Source organism: Carassius carassius, chromosome 10 (genome assembly GCF_963082965.1).
Source record: "Carassius carassius chromosome 10, fCarCar2.1, whole genome shotgun sequence".
Classification (NCBI taxonomy): domain Eukaryota; kingdom Metazoa; phylum Chordata; class Actinopteri; order Cypriniformes; family Cyprinidae; genus Carassius; species Carassius carassius.
Genome location: NC_081764.1, coordinates 30964571 through 30992316, shown reverse-complemented (window position 1 = coordinate 30992316; position 27746 = coordinate 30964571). Strand labels below are relative to the sequence as shown.

Here is a 27746-nt window from a genome sequence, read left to right as displayed (position 1 = left end):
TAATTTATTTGCTACAAAACTTTGTCCTAAGCTGAAGGGGTTTCCCCGGTTTTTTTTTTTTTTTTTTTTTCATAAAAAGTAATTTCATCACTTCAGCAGGTCTCTTTCATACAGTATGCAACATCTGACTTAATAAACGCTTCTAATGATCCAACACCTTTTGACCTAACGGCTTCTGTTTAAATGTTTGATATACAATTTTGTGAGCAAAATGTAGCTCTGTCAATGGAGTGAAGAGTAATTGTAAAGCATCCAACAAGAGTCCAGCACACGTGGGAACTCCTTCAAGACTGTAATTAATAGAACATCGCCAAAATGCAGTTTGCAAAACAGCAAGAACAGAAAAATGGTTAAGGTTTATTACCCAAAAACATTGAATAGTAATAAATACGAATGAGAGACACTGTTCTCATTCACTTAAAAGCAAGCCGCGCAAAATAAATAAATACAATAAAATAAAATAAAAAGTCACAAGAGAACGTGGTTAAACACCAGTCTCTCTCTCTCTCTCTCTCTCTCTCTCTCTCTCTCTCTCTCTCTCTCTCTCTCTCTCTCTCTCTCTCTCTCTCTGCTCATTGGCTGCTGGGGTCTACGGTTCACAAGCAGCCCATCATTGGTTTTTATGAATCTCACCCCCTCCCACTCGCAGCCGTCCTCCTCTTGCCTGTGTTTAGAAGATCCATGTCCATCATCTACCTCTGGACGGTCAAGTTCGCTGGCACGTCACGTCCGCACTTGAACTTGCAGCAGCTCAGGGGGCTTCGCTTAGACTTTCCATTCCGGTTTTGAGGTCTTCTCCAAGAAGCCATGAAGCCCAACGCAAGCGTCTTATTTCTACACGCGCGCCTTCAGTAGGCTACTAATCTCTGTAATTCATGTGGGATACCCGATGCATCGCTGAAGAAAAAGATTTTTACTCTGGACTCCCTGAAGACTCTGGCGCTTCCCAATGTGAGCCCAGCTGAGACCGTGTCCAACATGTCTCGCCGCAAGCAGGGCAAACCACAGCACTTAAGCAAACGGGAGTTTTCGCGTAAGTTTACGGGGAGTTCTTCTTTTTCTTTCTTGATAGCTCAAAATGCATTTCATTTAAATGAGTTTTTAAATAGAGTTAATGAAGGTGCGTCTCTTAAAAACGAAGCGCGTTTTGCTGTTGAGTTGCGCTTCCCAAGGAATCGCAACGCGCGAAGGTTCATTATGCATTTGTGTGCATATATAGCCTATGTGTGCTAATTTAGCATTTAAATCATTAAAAAAAAGAAAATACAGCTCTAAGTTCACTTTCCCTTGAGATATTTTAAAAGCCCAAACTGGAGCTCCCCTTGGGCTTTAATTTTAGGCTTTAAATGAATGATTACATGTGTTTTGTATGTGTAATAGCCAACGATTGTTACTATTATGGATAGGCAGGCTAACAGATTTTTATTATTATTATTATTATTTTTAACTAAACAAGTGTACTTGTTTCATGAAAGTGTTTTTTTTTCTTTCTCTCCTCAACTTCCTCCTCCTGTTCTACGATTTGAAGAAATGAAACGGGAATAGCCTAAATAACGGATGTTTGTCATTCAGTGAGAGAAGGTTTTTATTAAGTGAAACACAATTTATCTTAGTTTTATCCTAGACATTGGATATACAAACCTGGTTTTATGCATCTATGATTCCAAACCTTTTAGAACCCCTCTGGCGACGCTCTCAGCACCTCAAGTATTGCGCGTCAAAACCTTAGCTACAAACATGAAGGCCATTATAAATGAGAAAAATCTACATGTACTCCGCATATAAGTGAAGTTTACCTTTGATCTATTAGAGTTTGGTTTTGTACCCTTATTTAAATCGCGTTTGAACGTGTTCTAATAGCACTGATACGGCATCGCGTGACACGCGTTGCAATGTGTAGCCGCTAGGGGGCAGAAAATTAACAAATGCTGGGCCGCATTCAAGATGAGACACTACTTTGTGAACTTGAACTTGAGCCCACCCTACTCTCATTTGTTAAGTGTATCCACACATTTTAATTTCAAAATACATTTAAAGTGTTTTTTTTAATGTAAACATTGCTTTGAAATACATATAAGTCAATGACAAAGAATGTCTGAGATCAAATCTGTTAAAGATCTAGTATAAAATACATCTGCCATGTACTTAGATGTGTAAAATTTTCCATTCATTTTGATCAAAAAAATTATAATTCTACAAAAAAAAAAAAATGCTAAAAGTAGCCATTAAAATACTTTCTCTGCAACTTGAATACACAAGGGTATAACATTTTAAATAATTTATATATTCAGATGAAAAAAGCACCATGTTGTTGACCCATATGTTTTGGTATACAATTTGCCTTTATCATGTTGAAAAATATTTAAATCATTTGAAATAATCTAAAATGGTTTAACAGTGGTATTGTTTTTGATATTTGCTTTTCTAAATGTTGTTTGCATACCCCCTGATGCTTCACAAGAGGTTTGAATTACATCTGTTTGTCCAACACATCCAGTTCATAATGTTGACATGGAACTGTGCATCTTCCAAGCACATCTTGAAAGAAAGAAAAAAAAACAGTAAAAGAGGATTGATTAAAATACTGGAGCATGCTTTCAGTCTTCATCGAAGACTCTTGTATTTTCGCCCCCACCTTTTGTCCCACACGACCTGACACAGAATTAGGGTTAACCTACCACTGATGGCAACAATCTCCTTCAGCCCAGTTCAGACGCATGATGTGGTTTTGATTGCTCTTTCAAATGTTCTGGCTCTCCTTCTGGGAACTACCCCACATACTCCCCTCAATAGCTAACCTCAGTTCAGAGGATTCCAGCACTTTTAACTAAATGGGTTCCAATCATCTTGAAGTCAAATTAGAATCTATTTTTTGATTCTCTGAGGTGTTGGGTTCATTAAGACGTGAGATTGGCAGGATAATGAACAGGGTCATGCAACTAAAGCGAACAACCCCCTCCTCTTTACCATTACTGGGCAACCACTGTTTTTCTCTCCGTCTTTGGTTTCTCATCTTCTCTGCATCTGCCTTTCATTGACTGTCAGTATTCCTCTGATAGAAGTGTCAGCATTTCAATAATAAATAGATACTGATGTCTAAATCACCATCCCAAATAACATGGATCATTATGAAGTTAAGCTAATGTCCAGGAAAAGTTTTCTTAAAGTTATAAACTAACATACCCAGTAAGATAATATCTGGTCTTTAATAATGTTCTCAGAATGTTAGCTCAATATACATATACACACACACACACACACACACACACATATATATATATATATATATATATATATATATATATATATGTGTGTGTGTGTGTGACATATAAAACCTCTAAACAATAAAACATTAATGCAAATTTCAACACCTCTTCCATTTATATGGAAATGAATACATATTTCACTTATGGTACATATATAATTAACACTTATCGAGTCATTATCAGGTTTTAACATGGATATTACAGGAAGTTATTCCTCTATCTCTCACACCTCCCTTTCTGCATTTCTCCTACCATAGCCGAGCCCGTGGCGGCAGGTATCCCAGAGGACAGGGAAAGCCATCCCGGATCGGAACCATCCACCCCTAAAGGGGACCAGGACCTCCTCACCTGTGGTCAGTGCCGCTCCAGGTTTCCTTTGGCTGACATCCTGGTGTTCATCGAGCACAAACGCAAGCAGTGTCAGGACCGCCTATGCATGGACAAAGGTTCAGACCTGCCACCGTCGCCTCCACCCGCAGGCCTGCGGCGAGCCTGTGTCCCAGTGGAGGTGGCAGTTCAAGTTTCGCCCCATGAAGAGGAGCATTTTGCCTCCAAGCCACATGGAGTATGGCCCAAGCAGGAGAATTTAACAGGTAAAGCAAATCTATGAGAGAGTTTGCAAGAATTTGAAACTTCTAATTTGAAGGCGGATAACACATTTCTACTTATAGCTCATGGTTTTACACCTTTTTCACATTCTGAGTTTGGTTGACTATGTAGTAGATGAAAATGGCGTTCTTGCTGTTTATTCTCTCAGTTCTCTTATGTGGCTTTCGCAGATGTTGCTGTGTTTAGTGTGGTTTTCACAAGGTCACATCCCACTCCAGTAAATGTATAGCTGCAGAATGGTGCATTCATGCTGATAAAAAAGAAAAGAAAATCTTTTTCAGCTGTCCAAGACAAGGCCTTTCACAGATTGTTACTGATTCTAGTTATTTTTCTAATTATGAGAAAGCGTTCCCTTTGCGTTGACCGCATCGTATCCGAAAAGAAGAAAAACATGCAGCACATATTATGATATTAAGTAGCAGTTATGCGTTTACAGTACCTCTGCTAGTTTTTTTAGGCTTTCACATTAGAACAGTTTCCATTTGGATGCTGTTATCAGCTTGGATTGTTGCTGGCAAATTTTAGTTTGAATTACAATTATATTCAAATGTTTTGCAAGTTGCCATTGAGGTCACATTAGTATGAGGTAATGAGTAATGAGGATTGCTAAAACATCTACATGTATTTCCCCATTTGATAGAATAAGCCATTTATTTTACAATAGGTATATATACGTTACAAATTTTCGTCACTCTATGAACAAACTATATGCTACCAGATCTACAGTAGTTTTTGCCTGGATGACATATCTATAAACAAAGCTGACATTTATGTCAGATGTGTTTTTAGTGAGTATTAGTAAATATTCAATCTCATCCGCTGACCACACATTCATATGACATAAAACAAATGTACTGTAAACATAAGCATCATGGCAGTGCGCAGGTGTGTAAGGAATATTTGAATCTGATTAAGAAATTGGTCCAATTCAAGCATTTATATACTTAATTTTTTCCACCGCTTCCAATACGAAAAAATTTCATTCGGATCGAGGTTTATACATGGAGGATGTGCAAGCAATTAATCTGATTATAAATGGATTATGGGTGCATGTAAATGTAGCTAGTGTCCTTGTTACATGTACTATAGTACTAACAGTAAATTATGCATAATTAAAGCCATAGATTAAAGCCTAATCTAACCCTATGGTAAGAACATGTTGGTGACTGAATTATATAATTAATTAAACTGTACCAAAGACAATGTAAAGTGCAACCAAAGTATTTTTTTTATGTACGTTGTGTAGTATCTCTCAGGATGTTCAGTGATTGCCCGTCCCGGTCCAGACAGGTCACACGCTTTCACTGTTACATGTGAAGCACATGCGTGATCTTCAGTCTGCGGTCACAACGTGCAAGCAGATGTCCATCACAACAGATGGAATTCTGTATCAGCTGTAAATTGTGAATCTGTTAAAGGTTCACGCTTGGAGAAATTTGCATGATAAACAATTTAAGATATGCATGTGGACATAGCAGCTTTTAATACCCCCCTTAACAACACCCCATCACACCCCAATTTTATTCAAGTCTGAATGCCCCCGAGCGGTCAGACAGTGAGCTCAGGCAATAACCCCCTTCTGCAGACCTCCCTTCCCTGCCCCCTTATCTGCTATCTCTCTGGGGTTATTTTCTTAAGTACATCCATGCATTTTCTCTGAGGCTGATATAGTTTATCCTGTCTCGTATTGTTGTTTAATAAGCGTTGTACCATATCCTGGTCCCTACAGACTTTAGAAGCAGCTCTTCATCTTATAAACACAAGGAGAAGAGCTTTGATGATGACTTAACTATTATATTTTATTGTGCAGATCATATTTACATTTGCACGTTAACTCCGTGTAACTGCTAAATTGCGATGAAATGCACTCTTTCTGTTATGTTATCTGGTGTCTTCTGGTGTTCTTGGCATTGGTGTCTTGATGTCTTTGGCACTGATCCACTATTCTCTAACCAGAGAGTTATGGATCATTAGCTAGTGGAGAGCAAGTGGAACGGCAGACAGGAAGCTTGAGGATCCCCAATAGTACACCGTTACTGAGGACCTTTGCAAAAAATTAAAAAAAAAAAAAAAAAAAAACCTTAATTGACAAATCTTTTAATAATATAAATAAAAATATGAAAATATATATGCGAGTCTGCATGAGCAGGAGTGTATGTGACCGTGTGTGGTTTCCTTAGCCTGTCTCCACACAACTTGACAGCGCATTTGACTTGGCAGTGACTGCCAAGGGGTTCCTTTTCATTGGGCATATGGCAGGACATTGGCACAGAGCAGGAGGAACATGTATTGTGGTGAGGTTTATATATTTGTAGCTGACACAGCATTTCACGAACTAACAGTAGTGTCCTGCAGTGTGACATGCTTTCTATTTAGCATTTTTACATTCTTGTGTAATTATTAAACATGCAGGTTTATGCCCTCATTAATTAAGGGACTACATGGAACATTAGTAAAAAAAAAGCTGTCAAAGTTGCTAAAATTGAGACTTTTGTAGCGCTTGAAATATACACTTTTCATATATACAGTACACTGAAGCAAATTTTGTTTGAATAACGGAGCTTGCATGAAGGCGCATTTATTGTAGCCACACATACACACATCTCCATAAGGTTTACTGACTGTGTTTTGGCACACAACTCTTTCAGCATTAAGCTATGCAATCATCAGATCTGTCAGGAGCATATGATATTCCGACTCACCTGTGTGTGCGTTTGTGTATGTGTTTGTGTGTGAGTGTGGCCAGCCAGCTGAACTGTAGACACATCTATTTAGTGTTTGCCTTGAGAATACAAAACTGCCTGCAACTCTGTGTTGATATATTGTAGGCAATTATACAATATACAGTACATGCTTTATACAGTACTAGCTTTTTCACAAAAAAATAAAACTAAAATAAAACATGGGTATAAATCCACAAAAATGTGCGGTGTAAAGTAAGTTAGTTATGAGAAATGGCTAAATGGGCCCTTAATTAAAAATATTTTAAAATATTAAAGAATTTTACCCATACATTATGTTTTGCTTTTCTGATTTTGGATATTTTCAGGACAAGGTATTGTTACAACATGGTGGACTCAATATATGTGTGTGTGGTCTGTAGCTGGTGTGTCTTATCTATGTTCTATAGAATGAGATAAAGACACAAGAGGCCCCTCACTGTATGAGTCTAGGGTCATGGTTCCCTGAAATTCTCTCTCTCTTGATGTCTGTCTCCATATTAATTAAATTTTTTACCTTTTTATATTCATACTTTTGCATGCAAACTCAATTTATTTTGGGTCAGTTGGTTGTACTGGAGGTGAATGACATCTATAGTTTTGCTACACTGTGAAATAAAGCACGTTTTGATGCAGGGAGAATAGTCAACATCAATGCAAAGATACTTAAAGATATTTAAGACTCCTAAAGGTTTAACTCTGAGAATTAGACTTGGAAAGGACTATAGACAATGAATAGGAGGGCAATTAGTCATTTAATAATATGTAAAGACATCAGCTGTGTAAAGCACAATACAAGAAGTGCCGTAAAGAGCCTGATTAATTAGTTCAATTCTTTGAGTTTTGCTCTTTTACTGCAATAGAATCACTTAAGTAGTACGTAACAAAATGTTTAGTCTTTTATCTTGGGAAACATTCTCTCTCTCTCTCTCTCTCTCTCTCTCTCTCTCTCTTTCTGAATCTGGCTGATAATATTCTGTGGCTCATTTGAATTTGAAGCACTTCTTTAATCTTCAAAGCCTTGATTGCTTTATGAATATGCATGGTACAGGCAGACTTTAGTTCATTACCTTGTTGTAAATTCTAATGACCATTAGTTCCTCAAGGTAATTGCCAATTATTTTGCATATTTGATTAGCCCATTATGAGCTCATTCAGTCTATACGCATCAGGCGAAGATGGACTGAGTCGCTTGAGAAATAAACAGAGCAGACAGAGCTGTGCACCATTAAAATATTTTTAGAGTGTTTTATTTCAAGTCTCACTGTTTGAAACTTTATATAACAATGAACACTGCATAAAATGTAAACAAACATCTACTGGATTCCCATGTATCAGTCATGAGCCAAGGTCATAAATGATTGATCGCTCCAAACAGAATGTAGTTGGATTGGTGCTACATGATGCCACATAATGGATTATTTAGTGTTTCTAAAACATTAGCGACCAAAGGGAGATTGAGGTAGCTTGTTGATGTGTAATTCAATGTGTGCCATGATGAAACTTTCATGTGTACATTTGGTCATCCATGATAAATTTGTTTGGGTAGAATTGCACAAATATATTATTTGAATGGGAATGTAAGACCCCATACATACTAAATGCAAGTACTGTATGTGAATGTAAATGCTCTTTATTATGCTAGATTAATTTCATGCCATGATTTGTTGCAAAATATGTTGGGCTGCAATTTCCACGTCTGTTGGGTTAACTTTGATTCTGATTACTAAGAAAATAAGTTAATATGTTTGCAGCTAGCTACCTGAATCATAACACATCTGATTTAATGTCACATTAGAAGTTAACTATATCGCCCCTTTGAGTACTGGAGGTCACAATAATGCAAAAACACATTAAGTAAAGTTTGCTGCCAATGCATTTGCATGCTTGAGTGTATTTTTATTTTTTATTTGCTTACTTTATTAAGTTCATTCCTTCACTATTACTTTGAGACTCGCAGTACATAAGAAATCAGCACCTGTGTTTCATTTTCAAGTGAGATGCACTGCAGCTGGTGGTACCTTTATCTACCCCGTCACAGGTGCTGGCTCTCCTCCGGAGCCTGACTTAACCCTGTGTCTATGTCATGGGGTGTGAGAAGAGGCCGGCAGGGACACAATGGGGGGATTGTACTCAGGGCGGGGGCTCGGAGGCTGAGGCAGCCCTGGCTGTGGCCAAACAGGTCGGGCCAGACAGCATGATAGATGGCTTTGTTTGAGGGTCCCGGGGTGGGGCCTGAACTTGAGGCACTTTGTTTATCCTGAATAGAGCAGGGGGGAGATGCCGGAATGATCTATGTCTCGCTCTCTGAAGAGCTTTAGAGGGAAGGGGACAGGAATGGAAAGAAACATCCACAAAAAGTGCCCAAAATAAGCCAGGAAACCAGACAGATGGAACGAGAAATTCAGTTGAAAAATAATTGAAGAGTACACCAAAAGAAAAATCATCACTTACTCACCCTCGTCATTCCAAACCTGTCTGACTTCATGCAGTTCTCTTCCAAGAATTGAAAGTGGATGGTGACCAAAAGTAAAAAAAAACATGTATCATAATAATAGTCCATATGAATAAATCAAAATGATAACTTGTGCATGTTTGTCACCTGCATGTCCTTCCAAACCCTTCTGACTGATGTTCTTCTGTAAAACACAAATATAGGAGTGTAAGTCCATGGTCATGCTCTTCTCTTTCACACATTGAATGTAAATGGTCACCAAAAAAAAAAAGAAAAAAAAGAAAAAAAAGAAAAAAACATTTTTAATAATAAATAGTCCATATGAAATATCAGTATGATAACTTTCTGCATGTTTGTTACTCACATGCATGTCCTTTCAAACCCTTCTGACTGACTTTCTTCTGTAAAACACAAATTTATAAGAATATAGAATATAGATCAGAATCTGAAGTTTTTTACTGAAAATTTGGTCTCTACAACCACGGTAACTGTTTATTTACATCAAATATTCCTTGTTCATTACAGCCTGAACTGTCTGCAGTAAATATCTCCTTTTGTGTTTTGTGAAAGAAATATAGTTATACAGGTTTTGTTTGTATTTTTAGATGAACTGTTCTTTAAGAAAGTTCAACAGTTAGTAAGAAGGAATGAGGTAAAGGAAGAGAAAGTGGCTGAGGGAGAGCAGTGCTAGCTGAGCATGTGTTCTTTAGGTTAACGGAGGGTCAAGTCGAGAACTGCTGGAGGGGGAAGGGCCGCCCTCTCACCCTGATGGTGGCTGTCCATTTCTAGATTAACTTGGATGAGCTCCAGGTCTTTTAAATCTGACTAGACGTCATGTGCGCACACATACGCAGCCCTCATACCTGCTGCCTGTATATCAAATACCACTAGGTTTTCTTTGGGCCAAAGGCAAAAAGAGGCGCTGACTTTTGGACTGGTTTGAACCGGTTGGCTGGCCTTGTCTTCACTTGCATGCCTATGCTGAAGACAATTCACAAAACACATGCATACAGACAAGAAAGAATACCTGAATGAACCTCTTTTGAAAGTACAAGACAATGAAGAGCAGGATAGTTGAGAGATATACATTGTGAATTGATACAACGGGTGTCATGAAACCGTTCAGAGCTACTAGGCCGAAACAAAACAAATGCAACATGATCAAGCTCATTTGAAGTGTGAAAATCAAATGTGAAAATATCTGTTTCACATAGAGATGGATAAATATGTTCCTTTGCAAGCTCTTCACTTGTCTATCAGTTGACCCGCACATTTGCATATGTATTTATGCAGATTTTTGAGGGGGCACTCACACACAGCAGGGGTCTCCGAGTGTCACGGTTTCTCAGAGTGAATTTGTGCATCTTTGTGTTCAATTCTGTTGGGTATGTGTGTGTGTGTGTGTGTGTGTGTGTGTGTGTGTGTGTGTGTGTGTGTGTGTAAATACAACAGGGTACATTGCTCTGTTTTCTCAATCTATCTGTTTTCTCGATCTTTTTGTTGATGTCTCTTTTTCACATTCTCGGTTTCAATATGTGTGTGTGTGTGTGTGTGTGTATATATGTGTGTGCCATACCGTGTGTCCGATCCCACAAAGTGGGACACAACTTCCAGATGGTGCTCTGTAGCTTTGTTTGGTAAGTGAATACTTAAGGTGTAGATGGCCTATCAGTATCTCCTCTGAATGTGGAGAGACACTGGCTATACATTCACTGTGTTCTCTTTTTGCAGCCATCCATTAAAAGTTTCAGTTCTTCCACAGCTCTGTTAATGTTAGATGCTATTTATTTTGTGAAAGTGTGGGTTAAACAAGCCAAGGCCATCCACATCAAGATGGAGGTCGCTCAGATGTGCTCTCCTTGTCCATTGACTTCTTCCTCCATTCTGAAAAGTTCAGGAAACAGTCACTATGGTGGGGAAATTGTTTGACCTTTCACGGTTATTGCTGCTCCCTGACAAGAAATGCAACTGTGGAATTAGACAAAAATCTAACCTTGTCCTTGGGTTCTTGTAAAACTTATACATACACATCTTGGCAATCAGCTATGAAACCTAGATGCTATGACCTCGGAACAGTTCACCTAAAAATAAAGGTTCTTGTCATCATTTACTCGCTGAATGATGAACGAGGCAAATGATTTTCTTTCTTCATTAAACACTAAAGAAAATGTTAGGAAGAATGATCACACTCAAAGTTCACAGTCTTTCTTTACAACGAAAAGTGTCCAAATCCAAAAAGATTAAAGCACTGTAAAATCAGAACAATGACTGTGTTCAATTTAAACATTTTCTAGACACATAATGGCAAGTTTGATGTCACCGAGGGCAAAAGTCATTGGTTCCTGCTTGTCACATGACAAATTGGAATATATGCAGGTCAAATGAGATTTCAGAGGAAAAGATTTTCAGTGAACAAAGACTTAAATTTTGGTCAGTCACAGAAAGCTATCATTTTACTTCAGAAAACTTGGAATCTAGCACATCATTAGCATGGATTTGTGGTTGACCAATATACATCTGTACATATACATAAAAAATGAGCTGATTTTTTATTTTTTTAATTGAAAATAGCTGATATTCTTTTCTATCTGGAGTCATAAATAGTTCTTTTATTTTGACAGCACTGTACCTAGTACCTAAACATATATGCTAATAGTTTTACTACAGAAAATAGCATCATTGAAACATCTGCTTTTGTGTTTTTTAAAGTCTTTAATTATGTTTAGTCCATGATTTAATAACATTGTTTCTGATTTGTCTGTGACATCCCTTCCTCTCATTCATTAGCTCAGACAAATATAATATAAAGTGTCCAGAAGTGGTATCAGTCTAGCCAGGAAGCAGATGTCACATAATGACCCTGTAGCATCTCACCCCGTCAGCTATCAGCGGCCTGAAACAATCTTTGAGCTCAGAGAGAGGCCCGGTCCAATTAAAGAGGTTAATTTGCTTTAGCACTTATCAGTCCATCGATGTATTTCTGTATCAGCCTCTCCTGCTCTTCTCAGACCAGTCTCTCGTTTAGTCTGTTTGCTCTTCTTTCTCTTTCTTTCATTATACCTCTCAGACGATCTCCTTTTTCGACCCCTTATCTCATAGTCTCTTTCTTTCCACTGTCTCCTCATCCCTCTTTCTGTAGTTTGTTTGCCTCTTTTGCATGTGGACAACACACCGTGGTGACATTGCGGCTGTAACAAATTGAGCACTTGTAGAATGCAGGCCTGAAACTGTCACAAAGCTTCCATTCAGCATCTTACTGACTGAACATAAAGGCCTGTGACAGTTTAAGTGGCGTGTTGAGTTTGCATGTGAAAGCGTGTCTACTGATGTTTACGGCAAGAAAGAGGTTTTGATGAGAAGGTTGAAACAATGCATGTGTGTGAAACCCAGACAGACAGTGTTACGTGCTTTCATTGTGGAGAAATTCTGTCAAACCTTTTAATGGTATGGTATTGATATGCATAGATCGGTGCACTTTATTTGGCATGTGATGTCTGTGAGCCTACATGGAGTCTCTTGTAGCCAAACTTGTGACTATCATTATTCTGGCCAGTGCAGTGAACGGTAAAAGTTTTATGAGACATTTACCAAAATCTGTCCATATCTAAACTCTGATCCCTCGTCTCCCATTGCTCTTGTCATGTCATTATCGTCTGGATGAGAATGGATCATCTCCTCTGTCCCCTGCCCTGCTCGGTGAACCCCTGCCCTCCAAGCCTGTCAGAGTGAACTATCGCAGACAGACACACACCGAGACACTGTCACATACACAAAGCCACATATAAACCCAGAGGCCCATCACACTGAGAGGACAGATGCCCTCGTTGTGGTGTAGAGCCTCCTCAGGATTTCCCTGTCATGTTTTAAGAAGCAGAGTATACATACTGAAAAGAAAATCTAAATCAAGAATTCTAGTTGTTTGAAACATTTGGACCTTGTTTTAGCAATTCATTTTGGTTTTGTGGATCAACATACTTGCACTAAACCTTAGTTTTTTTAGTACCATAGTAAACCAATGGTATTGGATGGTAATACCATAGTGCTTTGATATTAAACTTGGTATTGAATCAGAACCATATTTATCTAGCATGGTACTGAAATGGTACTCTAATAAGGCAGAAGTTGTAACCAGGGGGCTGGGTCCACTAAGGGGCCTCAAGAAAAATTATTAGCAATAGATTAAAACGATCTAACTCTAAATAGAAAGTCTGGAGAAAAAGAAATATATTACTTATATAATGTAATAAATTAATAAAATAAAAATAATAAAATATCCACCCATAACTGTTGTTTTTACATTGTGTTAATATCAGTACTGTTTTCTGTTAATAAAAAAAAAAAAAAAAAAGAAAAAAAAAACAGCTTCTTCATAATTTCTGCAGAAGTACTGGAAATAGTATATATTGAATTTTCATTTTTTTATATAAATATTTTATGTATTCTGAAAGCACAAAAATACTAATCTTAAATTAAAACTTTTTTTCCAAAGTTTTTAAATACAAAATACAAAATGTTAAATACATAGGGCTGGGCGATATATCTAACGATATGATCATGCGCATCTAGTCAGTAATTCTGGTTCAGTGATTACCTCTAAATCGCCATCACCTGCTTTCAAATGGAGCGACATTTAAAAGATAGAGCATTAGATCACTGACAAGCTACACAATATCGCATTCATCTGCACTAATGATGGCAATAATGATGGCAGTTGATAGTTAAAATACTGCCCATCTCTGGCGACACCATGTTTAAAGAACCCATGAAATGACTTCACAAGCGTGTGTGTTGACATATTTGCTTTTGAATATTTCCAGAACAGTCCAATGTCTTTAGTTTACATCACAACTGTGAATCATTATTTGTTTGCTATTGCTAGTCATGTAATCAGAAATACTGTCAAACCAAAAATGATTCAGACTCCAGATATAATTTTTGATATTTTTGCAGGTGCAGAGCACTGTATGATAATGTATGTACAGTAAGTGAGGATAACAAAATAAAGTAAACTGTAACAACTGTGCCCAAAAATTCTTCATTCAGTTAGACTACCAGTAAAATTGATAAAACGTTTGGGACCGAAAAATGATCCAGACACTTCAAGCTGACCATGTTTTGCTTAAGTATTATCCGACATCATCAAGATTAATTTGTTCTGACAGAGTTTAACTCTGAGTTCTTGTCATATTTTATTACCATTTTCTAAACTATAGCGAAGAAACCATGTGATTATGTGTGAAATGCTGAAGATATGATTAATTTTCGTATAAAATAAAGACTAATAAATAAATAAACACCAAAATAAATATTTTGGTGTTAGCAGAAGAGACGTTCTCATTCTATAACACATTTGATAGGACAAAAAATTATAATTTTGATGTTTGTAATGGAAGACAAGTCATGAATAATTAATTTTCAATTTTTTCAATACCAGAGAGATTTTAAATGCATATTTCTACTCAGTTTGTCAACTTTTAGAAATACTTTAGCATAATAATGACCTCCAAGCTACCATACCACAAATTAACTAAACACAACAATAAAAACTTGTCCAATTTTTTGATATCCTAGGGTCTTTAAATGCTGTGCCTGTTTGTTATTGTCTTTTAAAATACTTTGAAATCCCTCTGACTATGAGAAGAAGCCAGAAAGCTGCTGAAAGTCTGTCAAATACTATTCTGCTTGGCTCCACCAATCACTGAGTTGTGACCCTTGACCTCAACGGGGCCATGTATATGTACGGTCCTGCCAGCGCCTCCCTGGAATGTCTGAATTTAAGTTACTTCTAGTGCATAGCTAGAGATGGTGTGCTGTCCTACAGCTGCCTGAGTATAAATCCTGCTGTCACCAGAAGGCAAAAGCTCGCCTTGGGTACCCCTTCTTTCGCCTTGTTTTTTCTATCACTCTCCTCGACTTTTCACTCAGTCACACTGCTTTAGTTAACCGCACAAGTGTCTCAAATCAGAAATCTGTGCTTCCTGCTCTGTGGCGAATAAAGAAGCTTTTGTGCCTTTGATTTAACATCTTCAGAGCTCACAAATTCACGGTGATCACAGTGATCACACACATAGATGAAACACTGCCACTCTCAAACAAACACTTTGTGAGGTAAAAAAAAAAAAGTAGTTGACATCCGTTTACATCAGTTAGGAGAACTGACGAAAACAGCCCTTCTCTACGACCTTTGACCTCCTATAGTCTCTTGAAAGTATGTGCTGTATAAGATCTCTGAGCTACAGGGCTCCAGACAGATTTCTGTCAAGAGCGCACAGGTAACATTCCAACTCTAGTCGAGATTCCTGAGATGTGTGTTGTTAAAACAATGATTCATCTGTTGCTTTGTTAATTAATATTCAGTTGTTGCAATTGAAATGTGGTAGCGGTGACAGATAGCTTTCTCATGCCATCTGCCTCAATCTTTCATGACTACATGATCCCAAAAGGTTGTAGTTAATTAATTTACCCATGAAAAAATATTTCACAGTTTTGCATGCAGAACATTAATCCACAAGGCATTTTGATTCATTTGTAAACTTTGATTTACAAGAGGGATGTATATTAAATTGTGATTTGGATATGGTTTTTCAGTTTGGAGATATGAGTCCAAACTGAGCGACAAGTAGCCTATTTCAAACTGTCTCGTCATGTGAGTGTGTCATAACCAACTCTCATGGGAATTCATAACTATTTTTTTTTCTAACAAACAAAAAAATTTTATCTCACAAAATAGTAATGTTTTTTTTTCATGAGATCAAGTTGGTCATAACCAGCCAAGACTACAGCACGCTGTGATTGTTTCATATCACTCTGTAGTCCTCGCAATATTGTAATGCATTACTTTTAAAAGTAACCTTCCCCAACACTGGTTGGGGAAAGGTTTTCATTTTAGAATTCACTGACTATTTTTAACAGTTTCCTCATTGATGCTAAAGCAGTGGCAGTTTGCAGAACTTTCCCATCTGCTACCGTACCACGATGCAGATCAGAGCATATGCATCCAATTAAGTAGCAATGCTGAGAGCCGGAATCCAGCTTGATGTCAGACGAATGAAGAATTAGGGTGAGTGTGGCCTGTCTTAGCCAAGTGATGGTTGCATCCGTCTTACAGAAGCTTATTGATGGTAAATGTTATGTTTAAGGTTGTTCAGCATGTGCTGGAGCTATTATATTTGAGTTAAAGGTGGACTAGTAGTAATAGCATGTCTGCTTATGTGTAATAGCAATGTAATAGCAATGCAATAGCAATTTAGGAGAATCAAATTATTAATTACTTAAAGGTGCTCTAAGTGATGTCACACATTTTTTAGGCCAAAACATTTTTTGTCACATCCAGCAAACATCTCCTCACTATCCGCTAGCTGCTTGTCCCCTGAACACACTGTAAAAAAACGGGGTCTCTCTAGACACCACAGGCTCCACAAACTGGGCTCACCCGCACCACAAAACATAACAAACTGTTCCAGCCAATAACTGACAAGAAAGATTTGGGGGTGGGGTTTGGGGGGTTAGTGCACGGATGAGGAGGAGGGAGGGTCTAGCTAGCCTCCGTTTTGTTTGACAACAATTTGAACGTCAACAAGAAGTTACGACTCCCGGCATCGCTTAGAGCACCTTTAATAATAGTTGTCTTCATATATTAAGCTAGGATAGGAGAAATAAAACTACACAGAAAAAAATCTAGTGCTGTAACAATTTTCAATCAGAATTTGCTAATTGCTAATTGAAATGGCACACTGAATTAAATGTGAAATTGTGAATCAGAAGGTCATACAGTAGTTTGAAAAACTTACTGAGCCAGGACAGGAGAAATTATTTCATTTAATTCTTGCTTGATTTACTAGATCACTTGTGGCCAAGATGCGCCAGATGGGACGCCTTAAATATTGACCTCATGGCTGTAATGTGAAATGGGAACACTGGTCTTTATGTACTGGTCCCAGTACCAGAGCTATGCCTGAGGGGGGCTTCCTGAATGAATCCTCTCACAAGACCCGACTATCACATGGCCGTTTATCCCTTAAGTCCACTCATGGATCAGGAGAATGAAAAGAAAGGAACAGAGTAGAGAAAGGATGACTTGAAATAATCTTTGTTGAGAAGTGTGGAAATGTTGGCATGGTGGTAAAGTTTAGAGCTATACTGGACCTCTCATTGTACACTATACATCAGTGCAGAAGGCCAGCTGTGTTAATGGACTTTTTAGGACATCTTTAGAATAACAGTTCTAAATAAAGCAGTTTTAGCCAGTCAAGGACATACATTACATTGTTAAGGGGATTGATTGCCTTGCCATGAAGTGGAGTTATTGTCAACAACATCAGCAGTTATTGAATTTTTAATAATGTTCAGTTATGTGAAACAGGATTTTGGATCAGTGACATTTTATAATGGACAGGGCTACCCAGTGTAATGCAATCAACAAAAACAGTCATTCTGGTTGTGTGCACATTTACATTGCACAGTTCATCTCTTCTTCTTTGTTTTATCGTTCCTTGGCTTGTTAAGATGCACTGTCTGTTTACAGTTTTAGGATGAATCTCACAAAAACTATTTGTCATTTTAACATAAATCATATTAAATATTTTGCATAAAGAAAATGAAGCATGTTTCAGGAAGTTTTTTTTTATTTATTTTTTTTGTCTTATTTTCATTATAATTAAGCACATTTGATGAGTTGCTTTTTTAATTTTTAAAGCGTAAAATAAAGCCAGTAACAGGGAATGATGTATAAATACTTTTCACATGTGCTTAAGTGTCATGAATCCTTAAAATAGGCTTCAATTTATATAAGCAAAATACAGTTTCTCATTAATTTTGTTTTATTTTGAGATCTAAAGTCACCCAGACATGTTCTTTAAAGGTTTTTGTGAAATTCACCCTTTAATGAAGCACGAATGTAAAATTCCATTTGAGGATGTGTTAACTGATTTACAATAGCTTTGAACATGGTTCATCCAATCAGATTTTAGAATCAGGATTAACAACTTTCTAATGAGTATTTCATAAGAAGCATATTATTGCTTGTATATATATTTGCTGGAGTCAAACTGTCTAAACCTCATGCTCCCCTCTTCACTGGTATTAAAGCTTCAGTGTTTGCTCTGTCTGTGGGACGGCCCTGTATGCTAACAAAACGTCCACCTCTGCCCTGTGCAGAATAGTCCAGTCCATCTTTCCCAGTAGCCACCTCTTTAATTGTCTGAGACTGCCACCTCCCCAATCCATCCACCCAGCTGTGGGCTTTAAACTCCATCCTCTTCACCTCTCCGTCCGGTCCCCTCCATTTGTGTGTACGCCTCTTTAATGTGCGTTGCTAAGGTGACTGCTGACCCATTAGTTGGTGCTCTATGAGAGGCCCCATTCCAAGATGGCTACCCTCTTTGACACTTTCAATTTGCATTGGGGGTTAGGTTGTGTGTCCAGTGCTGGTATTGAGAGCACTGGAAATTAAACACTTGGACCAACACATGTTTATGGGCACTGACAAGAGTATACCAGATGCCAGATGAATAGATTCTCATGTGTGGCCAAATAAGATTTTCTCACCTTGTCCCTAGAGTATCCAAATGACACTTGGAGCATTTCATTACATTAATTTGAATATGAGAATAATCATGTCTGGATTAAACTAGGCTCAGTTGTGAGGGCACAGATGCTTGAATAAGTGTAATTATTCTCTGGTAAATGATGCATAATTGTAGCCTCATAGTGATTCTCAAATGTGTTTTCATGGTGTCAAATGTGCTGATCTGGGCCTTTTAAGCACAGAGTTCGAGATGCTTATCTTTGTGTATTTAAAGGTCCCGTTTTTCGTGCTTTTTTGAAGCTTTAATTGTGTTTACAGTGTGCAATATAGCATGTGTTCATATTTCGCGTGTAAAAAAACACAGTATTTTTCACACAATTCACCTATCTGTATACCGCTGTTTTCACTGTCATAAAAACGGGCTGATGACTTCCTTGTTCTATAAAGTCCCTCCTTAAGAAATACGTAACGAGTTCTAATTGGGCCAGTGGTTCCTGTGTTCTGATTCGACAGCAGCTGAGCGCAGGCTGCCCTCCTGGAAACGCGATTGGACTAGTTTTGAGAAGCAAGTGGGCATGAGCATGTGCTGGAGATGTACTTATAATCACAGGAGCGTTTTTACTGACGAGATTCGCATGAAAATTGCATTGGATTTTTTTGCTCAGCCCTAAAATCTGGTTAACAAAGCTAAACAGCGTTGCCCTTTGTGTAATAAGTTACAGAAACTGTTAAACGCACCAACTTAAATAATAAAATACACTTACTGGTTGTGGTCCATAAACAACGCCTTCTCCAGACAAAGAGGGAACTGCTCCATCTTTCAAGAATAATCTTTGTGCGAATCCGGCATTAAACTGATTGAGATTGAGCAAGCTGTCCTCAGCAAAAAATGTGCTGCACATAGTTTTACATGTGGATTATAATTTTAATATTATAATTTATAATTAATATATAATATTATATTGTAATTAATATTATAATATAATTATAATTTTCGGGAATCGAGTTAAACATTACGTTTAAACAATTGTAACCATTAATCTCCAAGTACAGCATCCCTGGGAAGCCCAAACAAAATGAAACAAGCTGAAAATAACAGTATTTTGACTACATGGCGACAAACACAAACGCAACTCTTCCTCTTCTCCGTCGGAGCGCAACAAGACCACGCCCCACTTTTTGCGTATTCATGTGGGTGGAGGTTAGTCAAAAAACTGTTTAAGTGACGCCATTACTGTAGGAACTAGAGGGATGTAGTCCAAACGTGTCGTTTTTTTGTAGGCGAATTCTGTTAAATAAAATATCTCGCTTGGCATTGAACTTTGAGCTTTAGAATTTTACAGATATTATTTATTCTCTAACAACAACATTACACACTAACTAAAGTTTAAAACGTGGGATCACGAAGAACGGGACCTTTAAGAAAAAGAATGTATAATAAAGGGTGCATATGCAGTGAATTGAAAGTGGTGCTCTGGGATTCAGGCATAACCTGATGTAAACTAAAGTGTAGAGGTTGCAATTACACTATTTCTGTGTATGTTTATTTGTAGCTGGAAAGAAGTCTTTACACATGATAGATCTGCAAATTTAAATTGGATAATGCATTGAATACAGGTCAGCTGGTCATTAATCAGTTTAAACACAGCTCATAGGTACCAAATAGGAGATAAACCTTCTGCAAAAAAATGTGCAAACAACTAAAAAGGTGAAATAGATGAAAAAAACATGAAACCAGTGGGAGTTTGTCAAAGTTAATGTCTTGTGTACCTCAAAAGGAAAAAGTTGATGCAAGTGTGATTGCTCTCCACATAATACTTGAAGAACAATAAATATGTCATATCCCACCACTCTGTCCTTGAAGTGTTTATATTGGTCAAATAGATTTTTGTCTGTGGTCAGGCGCTCAATGCATCACATTGGGTCTGAACAGGACAAAGATAGAATAACCGAGAGAGAACGAAAAAAAACAAAAAACAGACTGCCTCTAGGCCTGCTGTTCAGTATGAAAGAATGGCATAGAAATCTTAAATTAATCCTAGAAAATAATATTATGCTGAAGTTCCATGCAGACAAAAAAAAAAGGTTCATTTCTGTCCTGTTCTTAAAATCTGGATGGACAAATGCCCACAAATTGTTCTGCCATACCTCCACTCACCTTTTAGCATATCACTAAAGTAAATGTGATTGTTGGCCATGTGCTGAGAGGAACAAGGTTAAAAGTAATCAATAAGTCAGCCTCTCAGACAAGGCCACCAAGTAGCTGCTGTTGGTGAGGGGGGTGTTTTAAATGTCAGCGACGCAAGATGATTATATGTCTAGGGAGAACACTTCCCTTATTTTAGGCTGTTTTCACACTTGGTTTGATTGCTTGGTCCAAACTTAAGGATGATTTTTTTTTCTTTCTCTTCCTGCCCTGCACTTATCTTGCACATAGTATTCGTCTTGTTAGATTTAGCACTAACTTTACACAGAATGGTATGGCTTTTTGTTTTTATCTGCTGTAAATGCATTGAAAGACATGCAAAGAATGTGAACTGAATGCAATTTGCAATTAGTAGTTTACTGCTTCAAGTTAGGGTAGATTGCTTTCATACCAGTTACCATGAACTGTAACGCTGGAGTTCAGAAAACTCCTTTTACATCCACAATTGAAATCTAAGATCAAATTGGCTTGGATCCCCACCAAAAGTTCCCTTTAACAAGGTATTAAAAGACAGGAAATGCTTGGCGTGTGGTTTCTGTGTTTGCTAAATAAAAGCTGACAAGATGACCTAAAAATACTTACATCATCATCATCCTTACTTCTATTGTCATGTACCTTGGAAATTGTCAATACTGTATGCTAGTTAAGGTTTTTTTTTTTTTTTGGTGTGCTAGTGGTGAGAGATATTATGCACTGTAATGATTGTTGTCTTATAGAAAATCATGTATTTTTAATTCTTTAAATACAAGCATTGGCCTGCTCGTATGATTCAAGTGATAATGGTATATGATTTAATTTGAGCAAGCATGAGAATAGACAGGCAAAGAGTGGCCTTTTATGATGGAAAAATTTCCAGAGGAGGTCAAACCCCACACAGGTGGCAGCTATTAACTGTAATTTTTGCAGATTGTAATGATCCATAATTTACCAGCCTCCCCCTTGCATCTCCTATGCAGTAAAAAAGTGTTTGGATTGGGTACAGGTTTTCTGTTCGCTCTGGCCTTTGTGTCAGATATCTCAAAGACAGGAAGTTAACATATGAAGTGATGTTCATACAGAAACTAAACAACCTTATCTCCAGTTTTAAAAGGTTGAGTTTAGCCTTAACAGTTGTGATTGATCATGTCAAGATATTAAGGCAAGATCATAACTGTATAAGTAAGAGCAATGTAAAACATTTTGAATTCATTGGATGATAGAGGTGGTGGCTAAAGCACATGGTTGGAAAGTGAAAGGTTACTGGTTTGAGCTTCACAAGAAACAAACCGTAAGCTGTCCCAAATGTTCGGCTGAGCAAGGTACCTAAACACTTGCCACTACAAAGGGACTGTCCTTGTAAAAAATGTGCTGGTAAATGTGTGTGATCAACTGCTTCTTGATTGCTGTCTTTCTATGGAGAGTACTTACTTAGCCTTCATAGTGAAATAGTATAATTTCCTAAATCGACAACTTACCTTCTCCCTCTGATTTTGTCTTGCAGAAAAAGATGAGCCCAGCAGCTACACTTGCACAACTTGTAAGCAACCCTTCAGCACGGCTTGGTTCCTGCTACAGCATGCCCAGAATACTCATGGTTTCCGAATATACCTGGAGAGTGAACCTGGAAGCCCATTAACTCCTCGGGTGGCCTCTGCTCCAGGCATGGGTGGTGACTGTGCCTCGCAGCCACCGCTACATGCAGCCCACCTGGCAGACAGTAGTCCCTATAGCCTGATGAGGATAGCCAACAGAGATGGGTCCTTGGTTCCTAGAGAAGGCAGATATCCCAGGACACCTCCACTCTTTACTCCCCCATCACGGCATCACATGAGCCCAGACGATCTGGCTTTGGCCCCCCACCACCCAAGCGCCTTTGACAGAGTAATGCGTCTTAATTCGGTACCCTTGGATTCCCCATCTATGGACTTCTCAAGACGACTACGGGAACTGGCAGGCAACTCTGCTGGGTCGTCTCCGCCCATGTCGCCCAACAGACCTAGCCCTATGCAACAGCTGTTGCAGCCATTCCAACCAGGGGCGTCTCATTCTCCTTCTGGACCTCATTCAACACCCACTCAACAAACTCCAACCATGCCAGCTGTGAAAGCAAAGTCTTGCGAGTTTTGTGGAAAGTCCTTTAAGTTCCAGAGCAACTTAATCGTCCACAGACGTAGTCATACTGGAGAGAAACCTTACAAGTGCCACCTCTGCAACCACGCCTGTACTCAGGCCAGCAAGTTGAAGCGCCACATGAAGACTCATCGGCACAAATCCTCCTCTACTACCTCCAAATCAGATGATGGTCTTTCAACTGCCAGTTCACCTGAACCAGGCACGAGTGATTTGCTAAGCAGTGCCACCAGTGCTCTTAAATCTGTGGTGGCAAAGTTTAAAAAAGAGAACAACAGCATGATCCCAGAAAATGGACAGGAGGGAGATGAAGAAGATGAGGAGGAGGAGGGGGAGGAGGAGGAGGAGGAGGAAGAAGAAGAGGACGGGGAGGAAGAGGAAGAGGAAGAAGAAGAAGAGGAGGAGGAGAGTGAGGCTAGTGAGAGGAATGATATAATCTTTAGCTTGAGCCTAGAAGGTGCACGTCACCATGAGAACAATAGACAGCGACACATCAAAAGTGCTGAGGGAATTCAGGACTATCGAGATGCCCTAAAACTTTACAAACGAGGGGATCAGAGATCAGCTAGTGAGACAGGTGGTGATGAATCCTCACAAGAGTCTGATCAAGTCAACAAGGAATATGGACCCATTGTAAATGGAACAGCCTCCTACCCAAATGATGAACTTTCAAGAAAACTTATTGCCGGAAGTCCAGGACCTGACAGCCCTCTCTCCAAACGCATCAAGGTGGAAAAGGACCTTGATCTTTCAGCTCCTACAATCCCCAACTCAGAAAACGTATACTCACAGTGGCTGGCTGGATATGCAGCATCACGCCAGCTTAAGGATCCTATTCTCAACTTTGGAGACTCAAGACAATCACCTTTTGCCACCTCTTCAGAGCACTCCTCGGAGAATGGAAGTCTAAGGTTCTCCACTCCCCCTGGGGAGCTAGATGGAGGGACAGCCTCTGGGCGCAGTGGCACGGGAAGTAGGGCCAGTACACCCCACCGACCCAGCTCCAAGGATGGTCGACGTAGTGACACATGTGAGTTTTGTGGCAAGGTCTTCAAAAACTGCAGCAACTTGACAGTACATCGGCGCAGCCACACTGGCGAGAGGCCGTACAAGTGTGAGCTTTGTAGCTACGCCTGTGCTCAGAGCAGCAAGCTAACACGGCACATGAAGACGCATGGACAGACAGGCAAGGACGTTTACAGATGTGAGATATGCCATATGCCCTTTAGCGTCTACAGCACTTTGGAGAAGCACATGAAAAAATGGCACAACGATCAGCCCTTAAGCATTGAAATTAAAATGGAGTAAATTTTACAATGTCTTTCGCAGTACTAGAAAAAAAATATTTAAAGCACAGCGTCAGTTAAATATGCTGGATGAAAATTTGTCAAAATGACGCAAGACTCTGAGCCTCTCTAATGTGCAATAACTTAGTGTTTTGTACTTCTTTTCTTACTGGTTGGCATGTTTTCATGTGTTAGCTTAATTGATAAGAATTAGCGGTAACACTTTATTTGAATGTGTTCTTGTTAAAGTGTAATTATACATATAAGTACTGAGTAATATTAATTATCTACATGGATTTACTATATGGTTAGGGTTAGGATTAGGGTTTGGCTTAAGGTTACTTGCAAGTAATTATGCATAATTAATTGTTATTATAATAGTAAATGCATGTAACGTGTAACAAGGACACCTTCAAATATAGTGTTACTGAATTAGCTGTGTTGCTGTTGTTACTGTCTTTTATCAAACAGTACATTTCATGCTGCAAAAAATTAATTTTTACATATCATACCTTGTTGTAGTTGTATTTTGTCATTTAAGCCTGTAATCTCTTGACTACCTACATTCACACTGGGGTTTACACTGTTCATTAGGGGTATAGATGAATGTTTAAATGGTAACATTTTACTAAAATACTAAAAGCATTTGAATTTTTATTGTTGCTTATGAAAAAAAGAGTGCCTTGGGTGTTTAAAGCATCTATGGTTTTTGCCATTTGCCATAAGCCTGGGGATTGTTCAATGCAAAATTAGGTTCTTGCATCAAGTACCTTTTCGCTAAATGCCGGAATCCAGCATATGTTCTTGTGTATTTCATTTACTAGTATAACATGTTGTGTTTCTTTAAGTATGATTTTTTTTTTTTGGGGATGTTCATGTCTTGGTGAGATTTTACCTTGTGTTTTGGTATCAAACGGACAGGTACATTAGTAAGTTTTCTTTTAACTTAGGGTTTCAATGTTTCTTTGGGTTTCATATGAAAGTTTTTTAGAAATTAGCCCTGAAAATGTGTTTTACCCAGTAGATAGCCAGTTAATTTGACTATACTGATACATTTTTATTTGGTGCATGGTACAAAAAGCATTTTATGTAAATATGTCGATTTTTATAGGATTCATTTTTTTGACAGGGTCATCCACAAAAAATTAACAAATAGTCCCCGAATAAACTGGTAAAGAGTTGACTGGATTAAAAATCCTTTAAATTTTGAATTAAGCTCAGATTGGCTAGAAATAGAAGTAGTTTAGCAAGACCAGTTTTAAAGCAGGAACAATGTAGGAACGTATTTCAGGATATTTAGACATTTTTGGATGAAAGTCTGAATACCTTACAGTTAACTTGCTTGTAAACTGTTGTGTACTTCCACAACATTTTCTTTTATCTAACACTCTTCAGTTTCTAAAGCTATGTACTGAATATACCCCTGTTTATTAGCAAAGCACTTAGCCACATTCATGTATTTTGTGCCCGTCGAGTTGACATTCAGACTTGTTATTCTCTACATTATCCCATAGTGAAGTTTATGAATAGCACTTGCCACTGAGCCTAAAACTCTGTATCTGTCCTGCTAATCTACGGGCAGGTGGTTGAGTATAAAACGAAACTGCTCTCTGATGGCACAGAAAACCTGCACTGTTCAAGTGTTTTTCCTGTGTACAAGAGACACTTAAGAGATATATCCTCTCATATGAACAACTTGATGAGGTGTCAACATTATGTGAAATTTAGTTAGATTAGAAATCAGCAAAAAAAAAAAAAAAAAAGATTAAATTGGAAATTTCCTTTTTTGGAAGAGTGTAAATTTGTTTATCTTAGTGAATACACTCCAAACCTGGTGATTGTTTTGTGATACTTTTAAAAATTAATGAATAATTAAATGTTTTGGGGTTTCTTTTTGTAATACTTCTGTGTTTTTAACAGGAAAATAATTTAAATTGTTCCTTTTTTTTTTTTTTTTTTTTTTTTTTTTTTTTTTTGCAGTTCATCTTTATTTCTTGGTGGGTTACAATGTACTATGTAAATACTAAATGTTATGTACATTTCTTTTTCTTCTGATTCTTTTTTCTTCTTCTTGTTCTTTTGCATACACAGTTCTTCAGGATCCATTATAATGAAATTGTAGGAGTACAAATGGCATTTTTCTAGGGCTGACTAATGGTCTGTAAAAAGCTATTGTGACACACTTCAGTTTGCCATGTCAGTGTGTAGAGAAGATCTGGATTTAATTGTTCATCAAGAGTAGTCAAGACAGTATTTATATAGAGATTAGAATTCCAGACTGTTCCTTGTTCACTTTAAAGGTACAAAATACCTGTAGTGTAGCTCAGCATGCTGCCACCATTTTGCGTTTCTTCTTAACTTGGCAGGATAATATAGTGTGAATCATTTTAATGTATGGATCTTGAAAATGAGTTTCTAAGAAAAAGCTATGTGGGGGTTATACAGATAAAAGGCTATACAATGGTCTGTTGACGCAATCCTCTTTGAAATAACACAATGATGAGGAACAGGTGGTTTTATGATCTCTGGCCTTTGGATATGCAGTAAAGTTTCATAGTTAGTGGGTTTCCCTCTTTATTTTATCTCCCCCACAACCTGAAACATTCCAGTCATCTTTGAAAGAATGGATGTCATATGCAATGCAATGAATCAAGAATCAATAAATACATTTAAAATGCATTTTTAAATACAACGGTACTATTTGTCTTGATTTGTTTTATTAATGTCCAAACCCACCCGGAAACTACACCCACAGAACTCCTGCAGACTTCCACAGAATTTGATTGTCTGTCATTCGTAATGTTCTACACTCTCCCTTTGCATGTTTCCTTATTAAATATTTCACCTAATATGATTATACTTTTAGCTACCAATATAAGAGAGTACTGTAGAACTCTCAGCTCTGTTTAGCACATTTGAAAAAAATCCATTCCATAAAATGTTATAAATGAACAAAAAACAGTTTCAGATTATGACTAATTACGCAAACAAAGCAGTCACTGGAACCTTTTTTTGTGGTTTCAGTACATTCAGATTTACGTCTATTTAATTTGATCCATTTTAAAAGTGATCTGCAAATTCTTTTAGGAATTGTGTATACAGCCCTAGTAGCCTATACACAGTAGCCAGAGCAAGAGATGTAGATTTATTTTGCATATCTGACAGTGTAACATTAAGCAGAAGTATTTTGAATGATTTAAACCTGTATCCTGTTTTCTGGTATCCTGACCAGTCTGACGGCTCTTTCAGACCAATATAATCATTTGGTTTCAGCCATGTTTGATTATATTGGTCTAAATGAGTCTACTCCAAAAAAACCTGCCTGATTTATCTCAAGTGATCTGGTTACCCATAAATACACATGAACTAGACAAAATGAGTGGCAACATGGGCACTATCTTCTCTGATACAGTACATTAGAAGCTGTTGCCCCCATCAAATTAAAAAAGGTTAGAGCAAAAATTGACTGTGCCATGGTATAACAGTAATACTCACTCTCTCAAGAAAGAAACTCGTAGTCTTGAGCACAAATGGAGAAAAACTAACTTGGAAGTTTTTAGAATTGCGAG

At 37.9% G+C, this 27746-nt stretch overlaps 1 protein-coding gene across 1 annotated transcript; it reads left to right on the top strand.

Moving 5' to 3' along the window:
- The first annotated feature begins 622 nt into the window (after positions 1 to 622).
- LOC132152172 (B-cell lymphoma/leukemia 11A-like) lies at positions 623 to 25926 on the top strand. The gene is made up of 3 exons (XM_059560936.1): positions 623 to 1033; positions 3524 to 3859; positions 22263 to 25926. Exons 1-3 carry the CDS (start codon positions 979 to 981, stop codon positions 24197 to 24199), a joined length of 2328 nt encoding a protein of 775 aa, XP_059416919.1. The 5' UTR covers positions 623 to 978; the 3' UTR covers positions 24200 to 25926.
- Positions 25927 to 27746: the final 1820 nt, after the last annotated feature.